The sequence below is a fragment of the Rhipicephalus microplus genome, chromosome 3 (assembly GCF_043290135.1).
Source record: "Rhipicephalus microplus isolate Deutch F79 chromosome 3, USDA_Rmic, whole genome shotgun sequence".
Classification (NCBI taxonomy): Eukaryota; Metazoa; Arthropoda; class Arachnida; order Ixodida; family Ixodidae; genus Rhipicephalus; species Rhipicephalus microplus.
In genome coordinates, this window is record NC_134702.1 from 118,407,091 (window position 1) to 118,427,624 (window position 20,534).

The following is a 20,534-nucleotide window of genomic DNA, read 5'->3' on the forward strand; positions in this document are numbered from 1 at the left end:
GACTGATGCTTTCACTTCGTCGTTTTTTTCATGGTTAATGGTGTGACGGCGAGCGCTTACGAGCACAATATCATTTGTATCATCATACCATCGGTACAGATCTTCATTCACTTTTAACTTGTCATAGAGTAGAAATACTTTGTCTCCAGCTTCTTTTTTGGTTTTTGCATTTTGCCAAAGCACTTTTCTGATGTATCTTATTCTATTTGAGAAGTCCTCTCCAACAGAGAAAGTGGTGCTCTTTAGTTTCGTGCAGTTTATAAGAATGGTTACTTTGTCTCGGAAGTCGAGGAGTCTCAGCATCACTGGTCTAGGTTTTTGAGCGTTTTGTTTTCCTATCCTGTAGATTCTTTCTATTGGAACGGGTTTGATCTTTGGTATGTTCTTAAGTATCTGCTCAGTTGTGGTTTGTTCGAGGGTTTCGGGGTGTTCGTCTGCCTTCTCCGGTACGCCATACACAAGTACGTTTGACCTTCTAGACCGGTTTTCTAAGTCGTCTATTTTTAATTCCAAGTAATGAACGGTTTTTTGAAGATTGTTTTCTTGGGAGACACAGGACGTGAACTTGTTTTCCAGTAACGTTACTTGTTCAAGTTTTGCTTCAATAGGTTTTAAACGTTCTTCTTCTACTTCTTTTATGTCATCTGCAATTACTTGAAGCTGTTTCATTATCTTGTTCATATCGGGTCCTGGGTTTGTTTCAATGTCGCCACTGAGAAACAGTAATTCCTTGATACAGGTACACATGTCACTCCATAGGGCACAAATCTGCCTAGGGCACGGCAGCACTATCAGGCATAGGTAGTTTGAACGAATACATTTGTGATAACGCCTGCTCACCTGCGGTAGGTAAACAAACGGGTTGAGGTGTTGCATCCTGGCAGCGCCGCCATGCCCTATGGCTTGAGTCGAGGGGTGTCCAGTCTTGATACCACTCCAGTCTGCCAGCAGCGCCATCTTCACGTTGTGGCGATCCGCGTCGGCGCATGAAGTCACCGAGGCAGGCCTGTTTCCAGGCAAATAGCCGAGCGTAGATTTCATGTGCGCAATGCGCACATGATGCGCTTGATGGCTTGGAAGTGGTGCGCCGTCGTATCCAGATAGCAGAGCCGGTTCTTCGCCTCCTGCTTGTGCGAGCAGCAGGACGCCAAATATCTGCGGTAGATAAACAAACGGGTTGAGGTGTTGCATCCTGGCAGTGCCGCCGTGCCTTATCAAGTGGGTATATGTAGTGGGTGGCACCGGTAAATCATCAGCCTAAAACCCAGGTAGCTTTGCTTTGATAAATGTCTGGAATTTAACGTTCCAGAAACCACCATGTGATTAAGAGGGACGCCGTAGCGGAGTGCTGCGGAATTTTTGGCTAGCTGGGGTTCTTTACGTGCACGCAAATCTGAGCACGCGGGCCTACTGCATTTTCACATCCATCGAAAATGCGGCCGTCGCAGCATTGATTTGACTTCTCGACCTGCATGTCAGTAGTGGAGTACCTTAAGCACTGGCGCTGCCGAGGTAGCATATGTGACGTATGCAAAGGTATTAGCAATAACGAAGAAAATATTATAATGACGTAACTCTACTATCTTTGACAAAATTTACTTTTTCCACACCAGAGCAGTGGGGCAACTACTTTTCCAAGTACACCGAAGGCTATTACGGGGATGATGCCATAATTTACAACTACGTACACGGTACCAGGATGATCAAGAAGCTGTTCGAGGACGATGTCATTGGCAAAGCTGGATTGCAATACCTGGTCGCCTGGAGCATATATAGGCAGCTGGCCGAGTTCACTGAGCCATACTTGTTCCGCGGTGACCGGACAGCAGAAGAATCTTGTTTCGTGCACGTCAAGAATGTAATGAGACTGGCAGTTCTGAGCAACTACTTCAACACGGGTGCGTATAATCTCTGTGACACATTACGGCTCCGCAAGGTTTTTAAGGAGATGTGCTTCCTGCGAACAGGACATTCGCAGCATTGCGGCACACGTTTCATACGCTCAATGTAGTTGGCGTCAGCCAACACGGTGACAACATGAATGAAATGACATTAACGCAAAAGCAACATTGTGGTGGTTGAAGTGGTCTCGAAGCTCTTTCCAAGTAATCATCAAATGGTTTTATTGTATAAAAAAGGCGTTGCCTCGAGCTAGTTGGTTATTCTCAAGTAAAAGCTAATGAGTGCGGAACTTTTGAACAGAAGCCAGAGGCTCGGAATAATTAATGTCGAACCTAGCATCGAAACCATTAATATCGAAGTTCGGAAATAAATAAGGTAGAGAGTAAGAATGTACGCTGCTCTCAATCCCGTTGTCTGAAAAAAGTCATAGCTTTGCCGAAAAGGTGAAGCAATGCATGCAATAGCAACAATGTGAAAGTTCACGCCCAGAATGGAAAGCAGATCGAAACGTGGCCCGTGTTTCTTGCGCACAAATTACGCAGAAAAAGTATTCACAGGTACGAATGCACGCGAATAAGCGTCTTAATTGTTACTTCCCTGAGTCTGAAAAGCACGCGCTTTTCGCTAACGGAGACTGCAATAATTGCAGTGACGTTTGTGCGCCCGGTAACTATATACAGCAGAATCGTTCCACGTAAAGCCCTAGGCCAGCAAAGGCGTACGATCCTCCCCTGGTCGCCACCCCGAGATAAGGATGCATGAGAAGCGTAGCTCCCCTTCTCTAAGCCGGCCAAACTACGCATAGGATATTAGAGTGCGCCGCTGCGCAATGTGGCGACATGCGCTCATTGCGCTGTCTTTGTGGTAATGCTCAAAACACAGCAGCGGTAAGTGGTATATACAAATCACCTGCCGTTTGAACGATGAAGAACGTTATCCGGGGTGGCTCAGTGGTCAACGCCTCCTTTTCACGACGCAGAGGTCCCACGTTCCATTATGCACGCCGAAGTGTTTTAAAGACTCTTTTAAAGACGATAGTTTCTCTTGCGGACCTTCGACGAAAAAAGTTTGGTCTATCTGTTTGTTTGTACATTTGTCTGTTTGTCCGCCCTTCAAGCAACCTCAGGACGACTCCTTCCACAGCGCCCACCAATATACTTTTGCAAATGTCATACATACTTTTGCGAATGTCAAATAAAAATCCGACATTTCGCATATATGAGGTACTATAACAAAACGTCGATGCTTTGAAAGTGTGCCTTTATACTCGAGAAGGCACACAGAACTAATCATAAGGACCGTATCGTTAAACAAGCTGCGCTGACAGTGCAGCGCGATGCTCAAAAAAGGCAAGTGTTACCAACGCTTTGCTAAAACGACACGGTGGTGACACCTGTCAGTCGCTTTACGATCTACGCTTTATCGCCTCAGAGAAGGGACGTATCTTTCCCCGCAGGCGCGCACGACTTCCTTTGTTTTCGAAGATAACTGCGAGTTCGCACTCGTGTCTAACGTGCCTTAGCTTCACTGTATAGGCTACCTTTAGGTAGCATATACAGTGAATCTAAAGAACGTTAGACTGCGCCTTATCACCTCAGAGACGCCACGCATCTTTCCTCACAGTCGCGCACGCCCTCCTTTGTTTTGAAAGATAACTGCCAGATGGCGCTCGTGTCTAACGTACCTTAGATTCACTGTACATGCTATCTTTAGGTAGCAGAGTTGCGCCACTGTTTTCCGGGCACCACTCGCTCCACCCAACCCACAAGAGTTCAGCGCCCCTATTCACCGAGCGCCATCAAGTGGTCACAGGTGGTTCATTTGCACTGCGGAGAAGCCAATGCTATGCAGATTCTGGGCAGATCACGCAGGGTTGACAACAGCTGTTGTCATTCTCGCCGTGCTTCTTCATTATTATAGCTTATGCTGCCTGTCGGTCACGAGAAATGCGGCAGCAAAAGCATTCTCTGTTGAATTGTACTTTGTACAGTCCATGCGATTAGCCGCAGGTGCAGCAGCTGTTGCTATTGAAAGGTTATAGTTCAGTCGGAAGGAATAAACGCTTGGCCATTCTCGTCAGGAGGATTTTCTCTTAGTGGTGCAAATCATTGTTGCATTGCGGTTTAGGGAGACCGAGAGGACAGGTTTAGCTTGGATGAGGTCAAGTACTGTTGTGGCTTGAGGGGGACAAGGGCCCCTTTTCCGCTTCTCTGCTGACGCCCATGCGCTTGGTTTTTTCAATCTGTCCACGACACAGAAAAAAATTGCTCTATTTGTATTAACCAGCGATGCAATAGTGAATGCGTTATATATGCAAATTCGTGCATCGTGTGTCAGCTGCACACGCCCAAAATCTGTCCGGCTGTTAAAAGGCTAAACAAAAAAGAAGAATTTAAGCTAGAACTATTTGAATCGGCAAGGTGTTGCTGGTAGTGCGTGATAGGAATGCAGCTTTGAAACCTTAAGTGAAAAGAAAGTCGGACACGACAAGGTAGTCGAACGATGATTCGCATCAATTGTTGTGAGCCGCGATTTTAATACGAGCGTAATACGGGATGCACGCTTAACGCGGGCGTCGCATGGCCACTCTCGATCGCTAACCAACTCGATTCATTTGAAGACTAAATAGCTTTAGCTTGCTAACTCCCACAGTTAACGCATGAGCCCAACGCGATGAAAATATTTCAACTCTAGCCCGATAGTGATATATCTAAATGGAAAAAAACACTGCAAAAATGCTGAAGCTAATGTGTGGCCTACTATCAATATACATATGTACTACTGCTTCAATGAGCTGACGCGCGTTTTTTTTCAACTATACTTACCTAAACGTAAACATTAAATCAAGGCTTTCAGGCATCACCAGAGAAACTGAGCTTGTCGCGTACCTTCACAAAAAAATAGAAAGAGAACAAAGAAAATAAATTAATAAAGCAACGCTATAAGCGCGAGCGCGGCTGCTACGCGGGGGGTGAGTGGCTTTCCCGCAAGACATTTTAACCCAAGATGGCGTACCTTGGCGCTACCTCTGCTACCTAAAGGTAGCGTATACAGTAACTCTAACGTGCCTCGATGCTCTCGTTCACCTCCGCTGCACGCTCGAGGCACTTTAACGCAGCGCCTTCAGAATACCATTCACCAATTTTATTCCGCAGAAAATGAAATAAATATTTTGTTCACTCTCTTCGGATGCAAGATTATCGTCTTTCGACGACATTTGCAGTTTACAAAGCAGATCTGGGGCCAATTTTTTTCTGATTTGTTTCTTTCTTGCATTTTCACATATATAGAAACGTATACATGCACGGTGCATGACATCGACGCCGACGCCGGTGGCGAAATTCAACTGAGAGTGTCTTTATAATTGCTATTGCAAAAAAAAAATGTGTGTGTGACATTGTAATTTCAACAGCTGACATCAAGAAACCCTATTTCTCTCGGGGATAGCTGAAGTGACTATGGGTTGACACACTCGTAATAACGCAAGATATCTTCAACCACTTTCGAAAGCAACGTACGGCCTGTGTGTATGCGATGCTGTGTGTATGCGATCACCTGTGTGTATGCGATGCTGAACAAAGGACGTCTGCCCTAGAGGTCGGTTGCCAAAATTAAAAATATTCTGGTAGGCCTTGAGAAAGTACTGTAGGGCGTCAACTGGCGGAAGTGGAGGATCATTAGTGATCATGTCTACAATTTGACGGCTGCCCGAATGTGCTGCAAGTGGTGTGTACTGAGTTAAAACAAGGGTGTAAGGCAAGCACTTCAGTTTGTGAATCGAGCAACGGACACAGGTGGGCCACAGAAATGCCTTGTGGAAGCACTTGATTTATGTAGCCGAAATTTACAAGTGGTAGACAAGTTCTGTTATCGGTGACGCTGAGCAGCGTGTAGGGAACTGCGCTAATATGTGCAAGGAGTACGTCAGTGAGAGTCCTAGCATAATAGTTCCCTTTGGGCACAGCTGGTGAGCACAGAAAATTGATGTACGTCACAGTTTTGGAGGGCAGGTGAACAAAGTCGCTATATTGTAATCGACGTGTAGGTTGGTACGGGGCGTCACTAATTTGTGGCCGTTGAAGGTGGAGCACACCAGTGGAGCAATCAATCAGAGCACAATTGGCGGCACGAAAATCGAGGCCGAGTATGAGGTCGTGGCAACATGTTGCAAGCACGGTAAAAAGGACAACCACTTGATGACCGGCTACGGTAAGTTGAGCTGTGCACATACCGACAACAGGGACTCTTGCGCCATCTGCAACTTAGACGACACTGGTCAAATGGGGCGTGAGGACCTTTTTTATGCGACGACGAAAATGCGAACTCATAATAGAGACGTGAGCGCCCATACCAATCAAAGCTTCAACAGCTGTGCCATCCACATATATTTCAATGGTGTTCCGGTTCAAACGTAAGGGCAACAGAGGATTTTTGGGTAAGGTAGACTGGGCAGCTTCACCTCCAGAAGCTGCGTAGCCTAGTTTTCCGGGAACATGCGGCGGTTAAACGATGGCGAGGTAGAGCGGCGACCCGTTTGAACGGGAAGGACAGCTGTGAGGCGGCGGTGACAACGAGACAAGGTGGCCACTGTCCTCTGGGGCAGTAAGTGCTGTAGACTCAGTGCGGGTCGGATAACGGTGGCTCGGGGTATGGAATGAGGTATTGTAAGTTGGATACAAGCCATAAGGCATAGATTGCCACTGGCTGCGGCAGTAACGAATGATGTGCCCCGCGCGACCACAGCGGAAGCAGATTGGCTTATCATAAGCTCTACGCCATTCAGATGAATTTCTGGTTCGAAGAGAGTACGGATGGCGACGTCTCATGTCAATAGAAGCTACAAAGGCATCAGTATTATCCAGGGAAAGGGCAGTGGACAGGATACCCAGGTTGGTGAATTCCTGGCGGACAGCAGCCTGGATAAAAGAGACAGCTGGCGTTGAGGCACCGGGCAACGTCGGTTTGTTGGCAGCCGGGTAAGCGGCCTCGAGTTCACGTCGGACGACATGCGTAATGTCTTCGGTTGTAGACGGCTGACAAGAAGTGGCTTCGCAAGAAGACGTTGCAGCGGTGTTAGGTAGGCGCTGGAACTGGTGTAAAATGCGTCGACTCTTCGCCTGCTCGAGACGGCGGCACTCTTTGATCACGGCGACGATGGTCGTTACGTTCGTAAATACAAGCAGGTGGAACGCATCGTCAGGGATTCCTTTTAAAACGTGCGATATTTTCTCAGCTTCAGTCATGTTGGGATGGGACCTTTGACACAATGCTAACACGACTTGAATATAAATCAAGTAGGGCTCGTGGACGTATCTGTACGTACGGCCAATTGCTTTCGGGCATTAAGCTGTTGACCACACTGGTTGCCAAAAACGTTGCGGAACTGTTTAAACATTTCCCAGCTTGTGATTCCGTGCTCGTGGGTCTCAAACCAGATGCGAGGGGTCTTGTCAAGATAGAAGATGACATTCGCAAGCATAACGGCTTGGTCCCAGCCACATTGCTTGCTGACGCGCTCTCACATACTAAGTCACTTGTTCACATTCGCATTGGCCTGTCAAGTAAAGGTACCGGAATCACGGGGCTGCGTTACGGCAACGTACCGAGTTGCTGTCGTTACCGAGGTTGGTGGCGAAGGCGTATCCTCACCCGGAGTTATGGTAGCAGATTTAAGGAGACGCCCACTGCGTAGCTCCGTTGTTCAAAGAGCACCCAGCACTTCGGCCAAAATGTTACGTGGAAAATAACAGCAGTCAGTCCGCAGCCGCAACATAGCTCACCTACAACGTCCACTACTTCCCTCTCAGTCTGAGGCACCCTTTTTTGCGTATGTCTCACAATGCCCTATTACAGTCAGCCGAAATCACGTAACAATATAATAGCCCCAGTATTGAGTGACGTTTTTCGACCATGCTCATGAAGTGTTGCAGGGCCCGTTTAATTTGTTTACGGAATCAAAGAAAAGTAGCTCTTGGAGGCAATATATCGCGAAATCACCTTAGCAGCCGTTGACTCAAGAACTGTAGAGATCACAATAAAGGCTCGATATGAAGGAATACATATCAGCAGAAAATGATTTACTGTGTGGCCGTTAAGGCGAAACTTAATTTCTTTCGACATGCTTTAGCATTGGCGAGTATGTGCTTGCAGGGAGCGTCACTGTCGAGAGAGGATTGCAGAGAGAAGGATTGGTGCGATTGAAGGAGAGAATTCGTAGAGAAATGATGCGGCGGCACAGGCTGTAAAGGTCGGAGCCGAGCAAGAGCAGGTGCCGTAACGTGGGCGACTGCGCCACCGGGCCTCGGTAAACGATGCACGAACGTGACCGCAGTAGTAGTGGCGGCGCGAGTCAGTTTTGGCACTTTTGGGCAGTGGAGATGAGGCCTCTGTGGGAGTCGTGGCTCTTTCCTGCATTTCTCACCATGTCAGAAGTCGGTACGGAGTCGGAATCATTCGAGTGATATGGTACGGCTGTGTGAATGATGTGGGACGCGGGCAGACCGCACTATACCTAATAAAGGGAGAGTAGTGCTCTCAGTAGCGGAGTTCGGTTCCGTAACAAAGGGGAGAAAGACGTTGCCATTTGTAGGCTCGGCCGTGAGGTATACTGAAGGCATTTCGCCGAAATCGCGATTGAAGCGCGCATTCGCCGACATGCAGTCGTGCAAGAGTGAAGCATGGTGGTCGTGCAGTGAACTACGTGACACAAGTGTAGGAATAGCTTCAACAACTTCGGGAAGAAGGAGATTGTTGCTCTCATTCAGGTACTCCCGTCGAAGCCGTTGATGAAGGTAAACCGACAAAGAGAGGCGGAAGTGCGCCACGCCACGTGTAGTTGCCACAAGCGCATCAGTTGCATTACCCAGGGAATTTTAACTGCTGTTGTTGCAGTGGGCTGTACAGATCGATGACGATGAACCCACGGAGACTACTAGAGAGAGGTAAGGCTGTGGACCAGCGCGCTATGGACAGTGTGAAAACTGCCGGCGCTGCCAATGAGATCATGTCATTTTGAACAAGAGTTCATGAACTTCTTGACGTATCGGTACACCACCTCCACTAGTACCACTTTTAGAATTAGTACTAATCATTCGAAATACCAAGGTTGCCACACTACGTATTAGCATGGAAAGCAGCGCTCACTTTTAAATGCAGAGTGTAAGGTACTGACAAACTAGTTTTTATCGGTTCTCCGATCATGCCGGCGAAGTACGTTGTCGCAAAGGGCCAAATGTTGTGCTTGTCCGAGCTATGCGGGAGTGGTTGGTTGTGTCGATGAATCACGGAGCAAGCATTTTATCGTGAGAATCTAGGAGTTTCGCACTGCTGAGAGATTAACTTGTAAATGTTTACGTAAGCAACAAAAGGCTGAGATGTCTAGCACCGGGCCTTGTCGTCACTCATGAAGAAGAACGCGAAGGTGTCCGTGTCCAACACTAGTTGCCCACCGCTCTAGAACACAGCCCTACGAGGAAATTTTCCAACATGTCAGGCAGTCGCAATGATCATTAAACGGCGACAGCCAACTAAATGCATGTGGAAGCGCGCTATCAATAATGTGACTGCGTAAATATGATCGAAACTTGATGAGAGCCGAGAATTTCACGAGAATTTTTTAAATTTTAATGTGTAATCAGCCCAGCCATTGTTTAGCACTCCAGTTGGTGCTCTGCCCTGCGCTTCACTAAAACAGGGCCAACAAGTATGATATTATGCCACACATAAACACCGTTTTTTGCAACCCTGAACAAATAGGATGAAAGCATGGCGCTTACCTCTTGGTTACGGAATGCCTGGAGCTTGCACATTTTTGTGCCCTTACAAGGCAACAAGCAAGGAAAACAGCGTGCGGAAAGAAATACGTGTCATTTCATCCCTGTGCTAGGAAAGAGCTCCAGAAAATTCAACGCAGTTAAAGAAAAGCTTCCGCCCCGCCGTGGTAGTCTAGTGGATAAGGTACTCGGCTGCTGACCCGCAGGTCACGCGATCAAATTCTGGCTGTGACGGCTGCATTTCCGATGGAGGCGCAAATGCTGTAGGCCCGTATGCTCAGATTTTGGTACGCGTTAAGGCACCCAGGCGGTCAAAATTTCCGGAGATTTTCAATATGGCATCTCTCATATTGATATAGTTGTTTAGGGGCGTTAAACCCCACAAATCAATCAATCAATCAATCAATCAAGAAAAGCTTCCATCAGAAAACCAGGCCGATGTCTCAACGATGTCTCAACGAGGTTTTGCGGCGACTCCGAAAAACGATAAATTTGTTGCAATTGAGTGTCCCTTCCGTCGTGTGTTCTTTCGCTAACGAAACCCACACTCCCATAATCAAAATGTCTACCACTACCTCATCTAATGCTCAGAGCAGGGACCTCTACCGTGGGCGGCGTTTACGAGCAATTCAAAGTGGGAACAAAACAAGTAAATAGCGTTGAGAAGAATACCTGACATAGGGTTCTTATTCATTACAAGACAAACTGCAGCGATCTCAAGAAACAATAGGTCTCATATATATTTTACTCTTGTAGATAAACCAAATGAAAGGACAACTATCTTATAAATAATGGAATATTGCCTGTGTAGTTTTCGCGTTTTTTAACTTTGTGAGTCTTATTGTTAAATATATAAATTTCATTCACAATTGTAAGAATATTTTCAATACGACAAGCTAACACAATGTTCCTGCAATTTTTTCTACTCAACAGTGGCTCCACCTTACACGGTAGAGTACTTGAAGCGCATGGCATTCCGAATCAAGAGTTCCTTCCGGGAGGCCCTGGAAAACTCCACCTGGCTCACCAAAGAAGCTCGTAGTCATTTGATGAATAAGTTGGTTCAAATCACTATTCAAGCAGGGAGTCCAGGGGATCGAATATACCCCGAGTTCGTGGAAACGTTTTATGGTCAGTATCGCCTTGTTTAGTGGGTGACATTTCTGACGTTTCACCATAAAAAGTAAAGCTATTACTTGTAAGCCTGTACACTTGGAACGCAAGACTTTATTTACATTTACGTAGTGTTTAAATGCAGTTGCAAGTGCAAAACTGTGCTTCGCACTAAATGCTGAAGCGGAAAGGTATTCGTGGAAAATCGGGACGTAAAATTCATACCACTGTGTTTGAAGGAATCATTGATAAAATATGAATACTGTATTCTAGTTCATGATGATACCAGTATTAATTGCCGGATGTAAAAATATGCCGATTCTTAAAGCATTCTTCAAAGGCCTGATTTCGTTCCAAGCCGGCAGTTTCATGAGTCACTCGTTTTTTTTCCTTCATATAAGCATGACTGGTTTTGTTTAAATCACCCGTAAAGAAGCATCTATGTCCTTGGTTGCCAGAAGTTAGTTAGCATCAGCGATAGGTGTAGACGTGAACCTCCGTAATTTTTCAGGTTTAGGTGCAAGGGTGATTGTGCGTATTGTCGAATCAGTATAGTTCGAGATTTCATTTATTACTGAATACTGTGCGGGCCGTCATGACCTTATAAGGGTAGGTACAGAATTTGCACATAAAACAAAGGCAAAGCAATTATACTGTAGTATAAATAAAACTAAATGGTAGATTTGTACACAACACTAGAAACCCTCAAGTCTACCATTGGTATTCAACGCACTCTTTATTGCGTACAATAATCAAATTCACTAGAAAAACTGGCAAATGGTTCCACTTACTTATTCGTAAAGAAAGAGTGCATGGACACATCAAGTTTGATTATTGGAACCAAAAACACATACTGATTACTTGACTGGTTGGCCGAGGAACAATAAGTTGTCTTTAAGGGCTACTTGGTACATGACACTGAGGGGAACAGCGCAAAAAAGGACGAACAAAGAATGAACACACGACATATGCACTGCGAACAGCTGTGTGTAAATTTATTACATCAAGATATATAGCTGTAGACAGCAACGCTTGTCTTGTGCGCTTAATCTTTCTCGGTCCCGTTTTCGCACTGTTCCCCTCAGTAGCAAGTTAAGGTTTACTTCAAATAACAAAGGGCCTCTTAACAATCTCTAATAATACCGAGAATTAGTGCCGTACTCTCTATCGGCATTTGCAGTTTTTTGCGGGTCAGTTCGTGACGCCACCAGTTTTTTCCCATGACGTCAGGATGAAATAAGCTCCGAATTGGTCAATATGTGGGACTGGTATGCGTTGAATAGTCTCCAATCCACCTTTGTCTTGCAGCCGCATGCCCGTTCCTTCTTGTGAGGCCCGATTGTCATGTGCAATAAACCGAAGTTACTTTGTTTTTGGTGTTTGTGTATGTGAAAGTGTACACAGAAAAGCGTGAAATCATGTCTGTCTGAACGCCTATTGTAGACATTCAGCGTGTTTTAAGAAGAAATAAGTGGAGAACAACAGGGTGAGTTTGTACACAAAATGTAACGAAAGCGATAAGGAAGCTGCTGCATCGCCTTCGAACTTGGTGTGGTTTGGGACCCTTTAAGGTGTCCTTTTGATAGCGAAAAAAATGAGTATTTAATCCTACTAACTTTCCTGTCTTATGCCAGCACAGGATATTCAAGCAACTGAAGCATGTCAGACGAAAAATATGTTCTAGAGTAAAAGGATAAAATTTGCAAGCAACTCAGAGCTTGTTATTGCTAGTATTAGTTTAAAGAAAAAGCATCATGAATGAGCGCCTATTGTGGACATTCAGCGTGTTTTAAGAAGAAATAAGTGGAGAACAACAGGGTGAGTTTGTACAGAAAATGTAGCGAAAGCGATAAGGAAGCTGCTGCATCGCCTTCGAACTTGGTGTGGTTTGGAAGCCTTTAAGGTGTCCTTTTGATAGCGAAAAAAATGAATATTTATTCCTACTAACTTTCCTGTCTTAAGCCAGCACAGGATATTCAAGCAACTGGAGCATGTCAGACGAAAAATATGTGCTAGAGTAAAAGGATAGAATTTGCAAGCAACTCAGAGCTTGTTATTGCTAGTATTAGTTTACAGAAAAAGCACCATGACTTTTTTTTCTGCAGCTGCACATATAGCGTTCACGTGTGCTTTCAAAGTGTGTGGATTGGTAAACCCAGATATTTCACCGAGTAGCCTCCAATAAGAGGGGTAGACTTCATTTCTTAATTACATTTCATAACGTGCTCGTTTCAACTCCTAACATGACAGACATGATTTCAACAGTTTTCATATTTTATTCAGCAGCCGATAGCTTTTGCGCAGCAATAAAAGAGCTTAGTGTAATAGTGCATTGTTGATCGCACGGTGCAGCACCTCTTCCGGACGTTTCACTGAACCGCCTGTTTCCCTCATGGATAAAAAGCCGTCGCATTCACACTCGCTACTGCTGGCAAAACATGAGAACTAGGCTGTTCGACGAGGAGCAAGTCAATGCACATTACATCTCGCCGACTACCGTAATAATACCAATAGGCATAGTGCATCCTCCATTCATGTATGAATACGGGCCAGCCGCAATCTACTATGGTGCTCTTGGAATGGTAAGCCCAAGTTTGAGTATAAGATATTGCACATCCTGTTCTTCATGCGAGTACATCTTACTGTACTCGAGCCTGTCTGCAGCTTTCACAAGCTTCCACTCGCACATAGAACATACCATCCGCAAGGTGATGTCATCCGTGAAACTTCATATAGAATATGAGGGTGATGGTATAGTTCACAATAAGTGTTCCCCTATTTGCAGTCACAATGAAAAAAAAACTTTATTGCATGACACCTTTAAGCATGCACCACCGTATATGTATTCATATGCTGAGTGGGTGATTCATTTCGGGTGCATGTGCCTTTTTCTTTAGAAAATACGGTGTCACTAGTCTCACGCGAGAGATCGCGAATTTAGAGCACAAATACTTCCGGCACAACAACCAACATTTCAGACCAATTACATTCCTATAGAGAATATCTATTCCAGTGAGACCTTTAGAGAAAGTTGAACGAACTGCGGAGCGTAATAACTCAGTTGCGCTATCCTTGTGTTTGTTTCTTCTGTTTCTTCCGTGCGGTTAAGAAATATTTTATATTGTTCCTGTTCTGCTCACGAAAGTTTCTGAATTCTCAGAAAGTTATAGTGTACCAACTGCCCCCTTGGTGCTCCTTCAAGAAAGTGACAAAATACTAATAAAGAAGGGTGTCAGACAAAGGGATAGAATAGCCTCAGTGCTTTTCACCGCCTGCGTACAGGAAGGTTGCGGATGCCTAGATTTGGAAAAGTTGTAGGCATACAGTTGTTGGGGAGCATCTTATTACCCTCCACTTCATCGATGCCATTGCATTGCTGAGTAGCTCAGTGCACGTATTACAATTCATGATTACTGAATTAGGGAAAAGAAAGGCTCTATAGATTCTGTGAAATGTGGCAAGAGCGAAAGGCACCGAGGCCTCATGGAGGTTCTTGCTCCGTTCACACAATTGGCTGCAGTGAAGACAATGTTGTCGCGGGTTATAAAGTACAGAGGACTTATTTAAAACACGGACAGTAGAACTCGTAGAGACACCCTCAAAAGAAGGCCGCTAAGATTGTCGCCTTCTTCACTTGCCGGCGCTCCGCCTCTTGAGCAAATACACAATCTTCGTTGTCGATGCTAGCTCGCAGCTAGACGCAGCTATGCACGCGGCATTACCCTCTCGCCAGAGTGAGCGTCGTCCCGATGCTCACCAGGTAGAGATGCGGCCAGCGTGTGTTTACATCACTCAGAGTGGTAATGTTTCAGCAATGTCTTGGGCAGATGCTGGCGACGTTTCGAAGAGGAGAAGGCGCCGGGCGCGACTTCGTATGTCACTTCGCTAAGACGGCGCGAAACCTTGCAGGGTCCCAAGTATTGGCGTAGGAGTTTCTCCGAGAGGCCTCGCCGTCGTACAGGAAACCAAACGCAGGCTCTATTTCCTGGTTGATAACCGAAGAATAGATGATGAAGATTGTAACGTTGGACGTCAACTTGCTGCTGGTTGATTATTCTGACGCAGGCAAGCTGCCTTGCTTACTTGGCGGGCTCAGTGAAGCCTGCGGCCACTGTCTCGGAATCATTGCAATCGTAAGGCAGATGACGTCAAGCATTGTAACTTCTCTGCCACGAATTTGTGTGAATGGCGTCATTTTTGTCGTTTCCTGACGCACCGTATTATAAGCGATTGTGAAGTACGGCAATATTCGGTCCCAATTCTTGTGTTCCACATCGACGTACACGCAAAGCATGCCAGCGATTGTCCCTTCAGGTCTTTCTGTAAGCCCATTCGTTTGTGGGTGGTAAGATGTCAGTTTCCTATGTTCTGTGCCAATGAGCGTAAGCACAGTGCGCAAAAGCTCGGCTGTAATAGCGGTACCTTTTACTGTTACGACGGCAGCTGGAGTACCATGTCCCAGGACAATGCTCTCAATGAAGAACTGGGCCGCTTCAGCTGCAATGCCACTCGCAATCGCCTTGGTCTCCACACATCAGTTCGTCGCCATTTGTTGCCACTGTCCAATGTTGGGAATGGGCCCAGCAGATCCATTCCGATTTGAGAAAATGAAGTTTCTGGCACGGCCACAGAATATAATAGCCTAGTGGGTTTGACAGGTGGTCTTTGCGCCGCTGAAGTCAATGCATGTTCGGACGTAATGTTTCACCTCTGCTGCGATTCTTGGCCAGTAATATTTTGTTTTAACACGTGTAAGTGTTCTTGTGAAATTGAGGTGGCCAGCAGTGCCTTCGTCCTGGCAGGCTTGTAAAATTTCGCTGCGGAGAGCTTCAGGAACTATCAGCAGATAGCATCTACCTCTTGATGAGCAATTCTTTTTGTACAGAATTTCGTCCCGTCAACAGATTGAAGATAAGTTCTTCGGAAACACTCTTGGTGTATTAGGGGCTTGTCCGTTCAGGAATTCTATTATTGAGTTGAGCTCCCGATGATCTTGCTGTTGCCGAGAAATGATAGCCGCATCAACAACTCCTAAAACAACCTTTGAATTCTTCATCCTCTGACCCCCGTGATTAAATCGGTGACCTTGACAAACAGTCGGCGTCTAAGTGTTGCCTTCCGGACTTGTAAACTACGGCCGTGTCGTACTCTTGGAGCCATAAGCTCCATCGTGCTAAACGTCCAGATGAGTATTTTATGTTGTTCAACCAACAAAGAGAGTGGTGGTCGCTTACGACTTGGAAAGCACGGCCATATAAGTAGGGGCGGAACTTCGCAACTGCCCAAACAACAGCCAGACACTCCTTCTGCATTGTTGAGTAGTTAGACTCGGCGCGTTTCAACGTTCTGCTAGCGTAGGCAACTACACTCTCCACACCATCGTGGCATTGGACAAGAACAGCACCTAGGCTCACATTGCTGGCGTCTGTATGAATGGCTGTTGATGAATTCTCGTAGAAGTGAGCGACGATGGGTGGAGTTTGTAGACGCCGTCGCAGCTCGTTGAATGAAGCTTCTTGCTCTTCACCCCATACATACTCAACGTCTTCCCTTGTAAGGCGGGTGAGTGGAGAGGCGATGTGTGCAAAATCTGCTATAAATCACCGGTAGTAAAGGCAGAGACCCAGAAAACACCTGGCCGCTTTCTTATCAACAGCCCTTGTGAACTTTGAGACGGCTGCATTTTTATCTCGGTAAGGCCTCACACCTTCGCGACTGACCACGTGTTCAACGAACTGGAGTTCTTCGAAGCTGAAGGGGCAGTTTCTCGGCTTTAGTGTGTGTCCGGCGGACACTAGCCACTTTAGGTGTTCTTCAAACGTGACCGAAAAAAACAATCACGTTCTAGAGGTACAGAAGGCATGTATTACATTTCAGGCCGGACAGAATGGTATTCACTAGTCTCTGAAACGTGGCTAGGGCTGAGAATAGACCAAAAGGGAGGACTTTGAATTGATAAAGCCCATGTGGCGTAACGAACGCAGTCTTTTCTCGGTCGAGCTCATCTACTTCAATTTGCCAGTATCCACCTTTAAGGTACATTGACGAGAAGTAGCGCGCATGTCATAGCCTGTCCAAAGAGTCATCGATCTGTGGTAACGGATAAACGTCTTTTTTCGTAACGTGGTTCAGCTTACAATAATCGATGCAGAAACGCAAGCTGCCATCTTTCATTTTCACGAGTACCACTGGCGATGCCCAAGGACTCTTTGGCGGTTGAATTACATCATCCTCTAGCATCTTCTTGACTTGCGGCTTGATTACCTCACGTTCTTTCTGAGTGACGCGATATGGGTTCTGTCGTATCGGTCTTGCTGTGTGTTCCGTAATGATGCGATGCTCATTCGGAGGCGTTCGAACCACTTGTGATATCGATTAGAAGCAGTCCTTGAACTGGTTGAGTAGCTCCATAAGACGAAATCTTTCCGTTGGTGTTAGACTCGAGCGATATCGACTGGTGGTGCATGTGGAGGTGATTGGGCTGTGGCTTCCCTTTGCATAAGAAGGCAGTCGTGAGAGTAGTCGAGCTCCTCCAGGTACGCCCCAGCCGTGCCTTTAACGATGTGCGGCGTTCATTCGTGAAATTGATCAGAAGCACCACTGCACGCCCATCCTCTAAGCTGACGATGTCGCGAGTGATGGCAAAGCCTTGGCGAAAAAGAAGGGCAGTGATGCGTTCGGCTATGGCGTCTTCATTACAGTACACGCCGCAACACACGGAAACAAGCCTGCATGACAGCGGTGGCACGCAGACGTCGTCGTCGACCACACGTAACACCCTGGGTTCTCGGTCTGGATCATGGGTCACAGGCTTGTCAGCGATGAATGTATTCACACCATCACGTATGTTGAAATGTGGCAACAAAAGCCACGTTCTCAATCGTAAGTCATGCTGTACATTTTCCCGTGGGTGTCATCATCTGGCCTCCAGCATTTCGGATATAAGGGCCTGTTCATTCCGTCTTGACTTTCTTGAGTTTGTCTGCCAATCGTTCACTCATTATAGAAAAGTCTGCACCGTGTCGACTAAGGCCGTCACTTGAACGCCATCATTCGTCACAGCGAGGTCGGCAGTCACAGTTTTGTCACCACAGTCTTCATCGTCATCTCTCGCGTGTTTCAGCAGCAGTGGGAAATTTTGGCAAATCGACGGCTTGCCACCTTCCCCCCAGAGGTAGCTGCTTTCATTTTCCCCGCAGTGGTCTGGGAGACCGACCTCTGACGGCGTCGGCAAAGCTACGGCGCTTGTAGCAATCAAAACGAGCCGGGTATAGTGAGCACGTCCGGAAGATAGCAAAGCCTTCCCGCCGTCCAGCCTGGTCGTCATCGATGGGGGCACGGTTTTCGGTGAACTCTCAGCGCGTAGTGGTAGGTGCACTCCTATGGTACTCAGCTCGGCGATGTGGGCAAAACGGTAAATGTGCCCTGGCTCTCCACAGTTGTAGCAGAGTGGTCGGCGATCCACAGTGCACCATATGTCGGTCTTCCGCATATAGGGGCACCTGATAGAATCCTGCTGAGCCCAGGCTGTGACAGAATACGATTCGACCTACTGTGGCAAAGGCATGCGTATGTTTTGACGAACAGCGTCTGCATAGCTGTATCCGTTAGGCCGGTCGGATACTTCTGGAGCCAATGGCTGAAGCATAGCGTCTGCGTAGGTATAAAAGTTTGGATGGTATGGCGTAGCGAAATATTGATGAGGAGAGGCAAACACTTGTCGTGGCAAACGACCTCAGCGATGGAGGCTACCGTGCACTCCTGCTGCGGGACGCATGTGTCTGCAATGTGTACTTTGCGTTCTCCTTGGCAATCTCCTCACTCACGATCTGTCGAATCAGGTGGCGTAGAAAGAACTCGTCGTTTGCGGTAAGTGTGGCGGCGCCTCCAGCTGCGCCGATGTCCGGGCCCTCCGACTGTCGCTACCGTTACAGCAGTGCATGCTCTATTGCGGTGGCCTCCCTGGTGAACTCGTCCACTGTTGTTGGCGGATTGTGCACAAGACCAACAAACAGTTGCTCTTTGACACCCCTCATGAGATGGCTTAGCTTTTGAGCCTTGGGCACGTTGGGGTCCGCGTGGTGGCACAGACGCACCATATTCTCAGCAAACATGGCCACACTTTCATGCAGCTGTTGGGTGCGTCTTTCAAGAAGGCGTTGTGCGTTTTCACATTGGTCCGCGTTACCGAAGGTGTCAAGAAACTGACGACAAAACTCCTCTCATGTCGTCAACGTTGCCTCGTGGTTGATAGACCACGTCTTCGCGCCGTCTTCAAGGCCGAAATATACGTGCAAGAGCTTTTAATCAAGACTCCACCAGTTCGTTTTAGCTAACCGTTCAAACGGCTCAAGCCAGTCTTGCGCATCTTCATACGGCTGGCCATAAAATGGTTCAGCAATGCGCATCTTCTGGACCATCACCTGTGCAGGACTCTTCAAAAAATGCCATCTCTTGAGTATGGGTGGCTGTCGGAAGTGTTGTTCCTTCTAAAAGGCCAAATTCCGGTTCAAGACCTTGAAGGCGACAGTTTGAGCGGTTCAGAGGCGTCTCCACGCGTGGGTGCTCGTAGAGCTTGACTCAGGGCTTCTCACAGGGGTGCCGACCATGAGGTGGTAGTACCCTGCACCTCCACCAGTGTCGCGGGTTATAAAATACAGAGGGTTTATTTAAAAACACGAACAGTGGAACTCGTAGAGACGCTCTCAAAAGAAGGCCGCTAAGATTGTCGTCTTCTTCCCTTGCCGGCGCTGCGCTTCTCGAGCGAATTCGCAATTTTCGTTGTCGATGCTACCTCGCAGCTAGACGCATCTATGCACTCGGCACTATTACATTTGGGATGACTGCCAGGCGGGCACGTTGGTACACCAATTTGGTGATGAAACAAGTGCAAAAAAGTTTCAACACTCAGAAAGTGTTCGTCATGTGTCTTACTTAGTGTTCGTAATGTTTGGCGCTTGTTTAAATATTAAGAAGTAATTTGCACAATAACGACATGTAGTACATTACCACATTACAATATATTACATTAGAACAGCATATAAAACGAAACATTAGCACATGCAAAAATTGAGCACATTGTACGATTCAATTTATTTGTCATTAACATCAGTTGCACTCTTGCAAAGCACACTTTCCTAGACGAGGGGAATTGAAATAAAGTTGGACAAATTAAGTTTTGTTTTGAAATAACAATGATATAAAGAAACTCTTAATCAACAATTTGAATTAGGTAAATTCTGGACAATTCGGCAATGCCGGGATTTGATAACTAATGCGCTGTCTACCCCGCAGGAGCGTCTGCGTGAGCAGGCGTTTGGTATGTAGCGACACCACTGAGCTTAGGGGGGGGGGGGGGTAGTTCAGACTCTCTGCCATGCCTAGCCGTGCATCGCTGAGCCGTGTCCGGGAAAGGGGGATCTTGGGGGTTGAACTCACGCTGAATGCTTGGACCTTGAAGGCCCTCTCGGCTGAGGCTACACAAACCTTTTGACCACAGCTTCACGTAGACGGCACCTCTGGGCTGACCCACACAGGGTAAATCGGCAGTCGCCTTTTCCTATCTCTCTCTCCCTACATCTTCATTTTCATATTTCGATTTTTATCTGTCCTCTTATCTTCTCTTTTTCGTTTACTTCCAAACTTTCTGGTGCCGAGGGTTAACCTTGTGTAGTTACCCAACCTTTGGTAGTTATAATTGGTTACAGCGGCGATGCAGGGCTGGCGTCACCAAGTAATTACTATTCG

The 20,534-nt window shown here is 46.7% G+C and overlaps 1 protein-coding gene across 3 annotated transcripts in view; it reads left to right on the top strand.

Moving 5' to 3' along the window:
• The window catches only part of LOC142803895 (uncharacterized), a 57,869-nt gene extending 45,710 nt beyond the window's left edge, over positions 1 to 12,159 (top strand). For 2 of the 3 annotated variants that reach the window (XM_075890186.1, XM_075890187.1), the window contains exons 5-6: positions 1,614 to 1,898; positions 10,608 to 12,159. In XM_075890186.1, the coding sequence (XP_075746301.1) occupies positions 1,614 to 1,898; positions 10,608 to 10,825 (503 nt within the window). In that variant the 3' untranslated portion in view covers positions 10,826 to 12,159. The remainder of the gene's footprint in view (positions 1 to 1,613; positions 1,899 to 10,607) is intronic. The other variant, XR_012894353.1, reaches the window with a different exon arrangement.
• Positions 12,160 to 20,534: the final 8,375 nt, after the last annotated feature.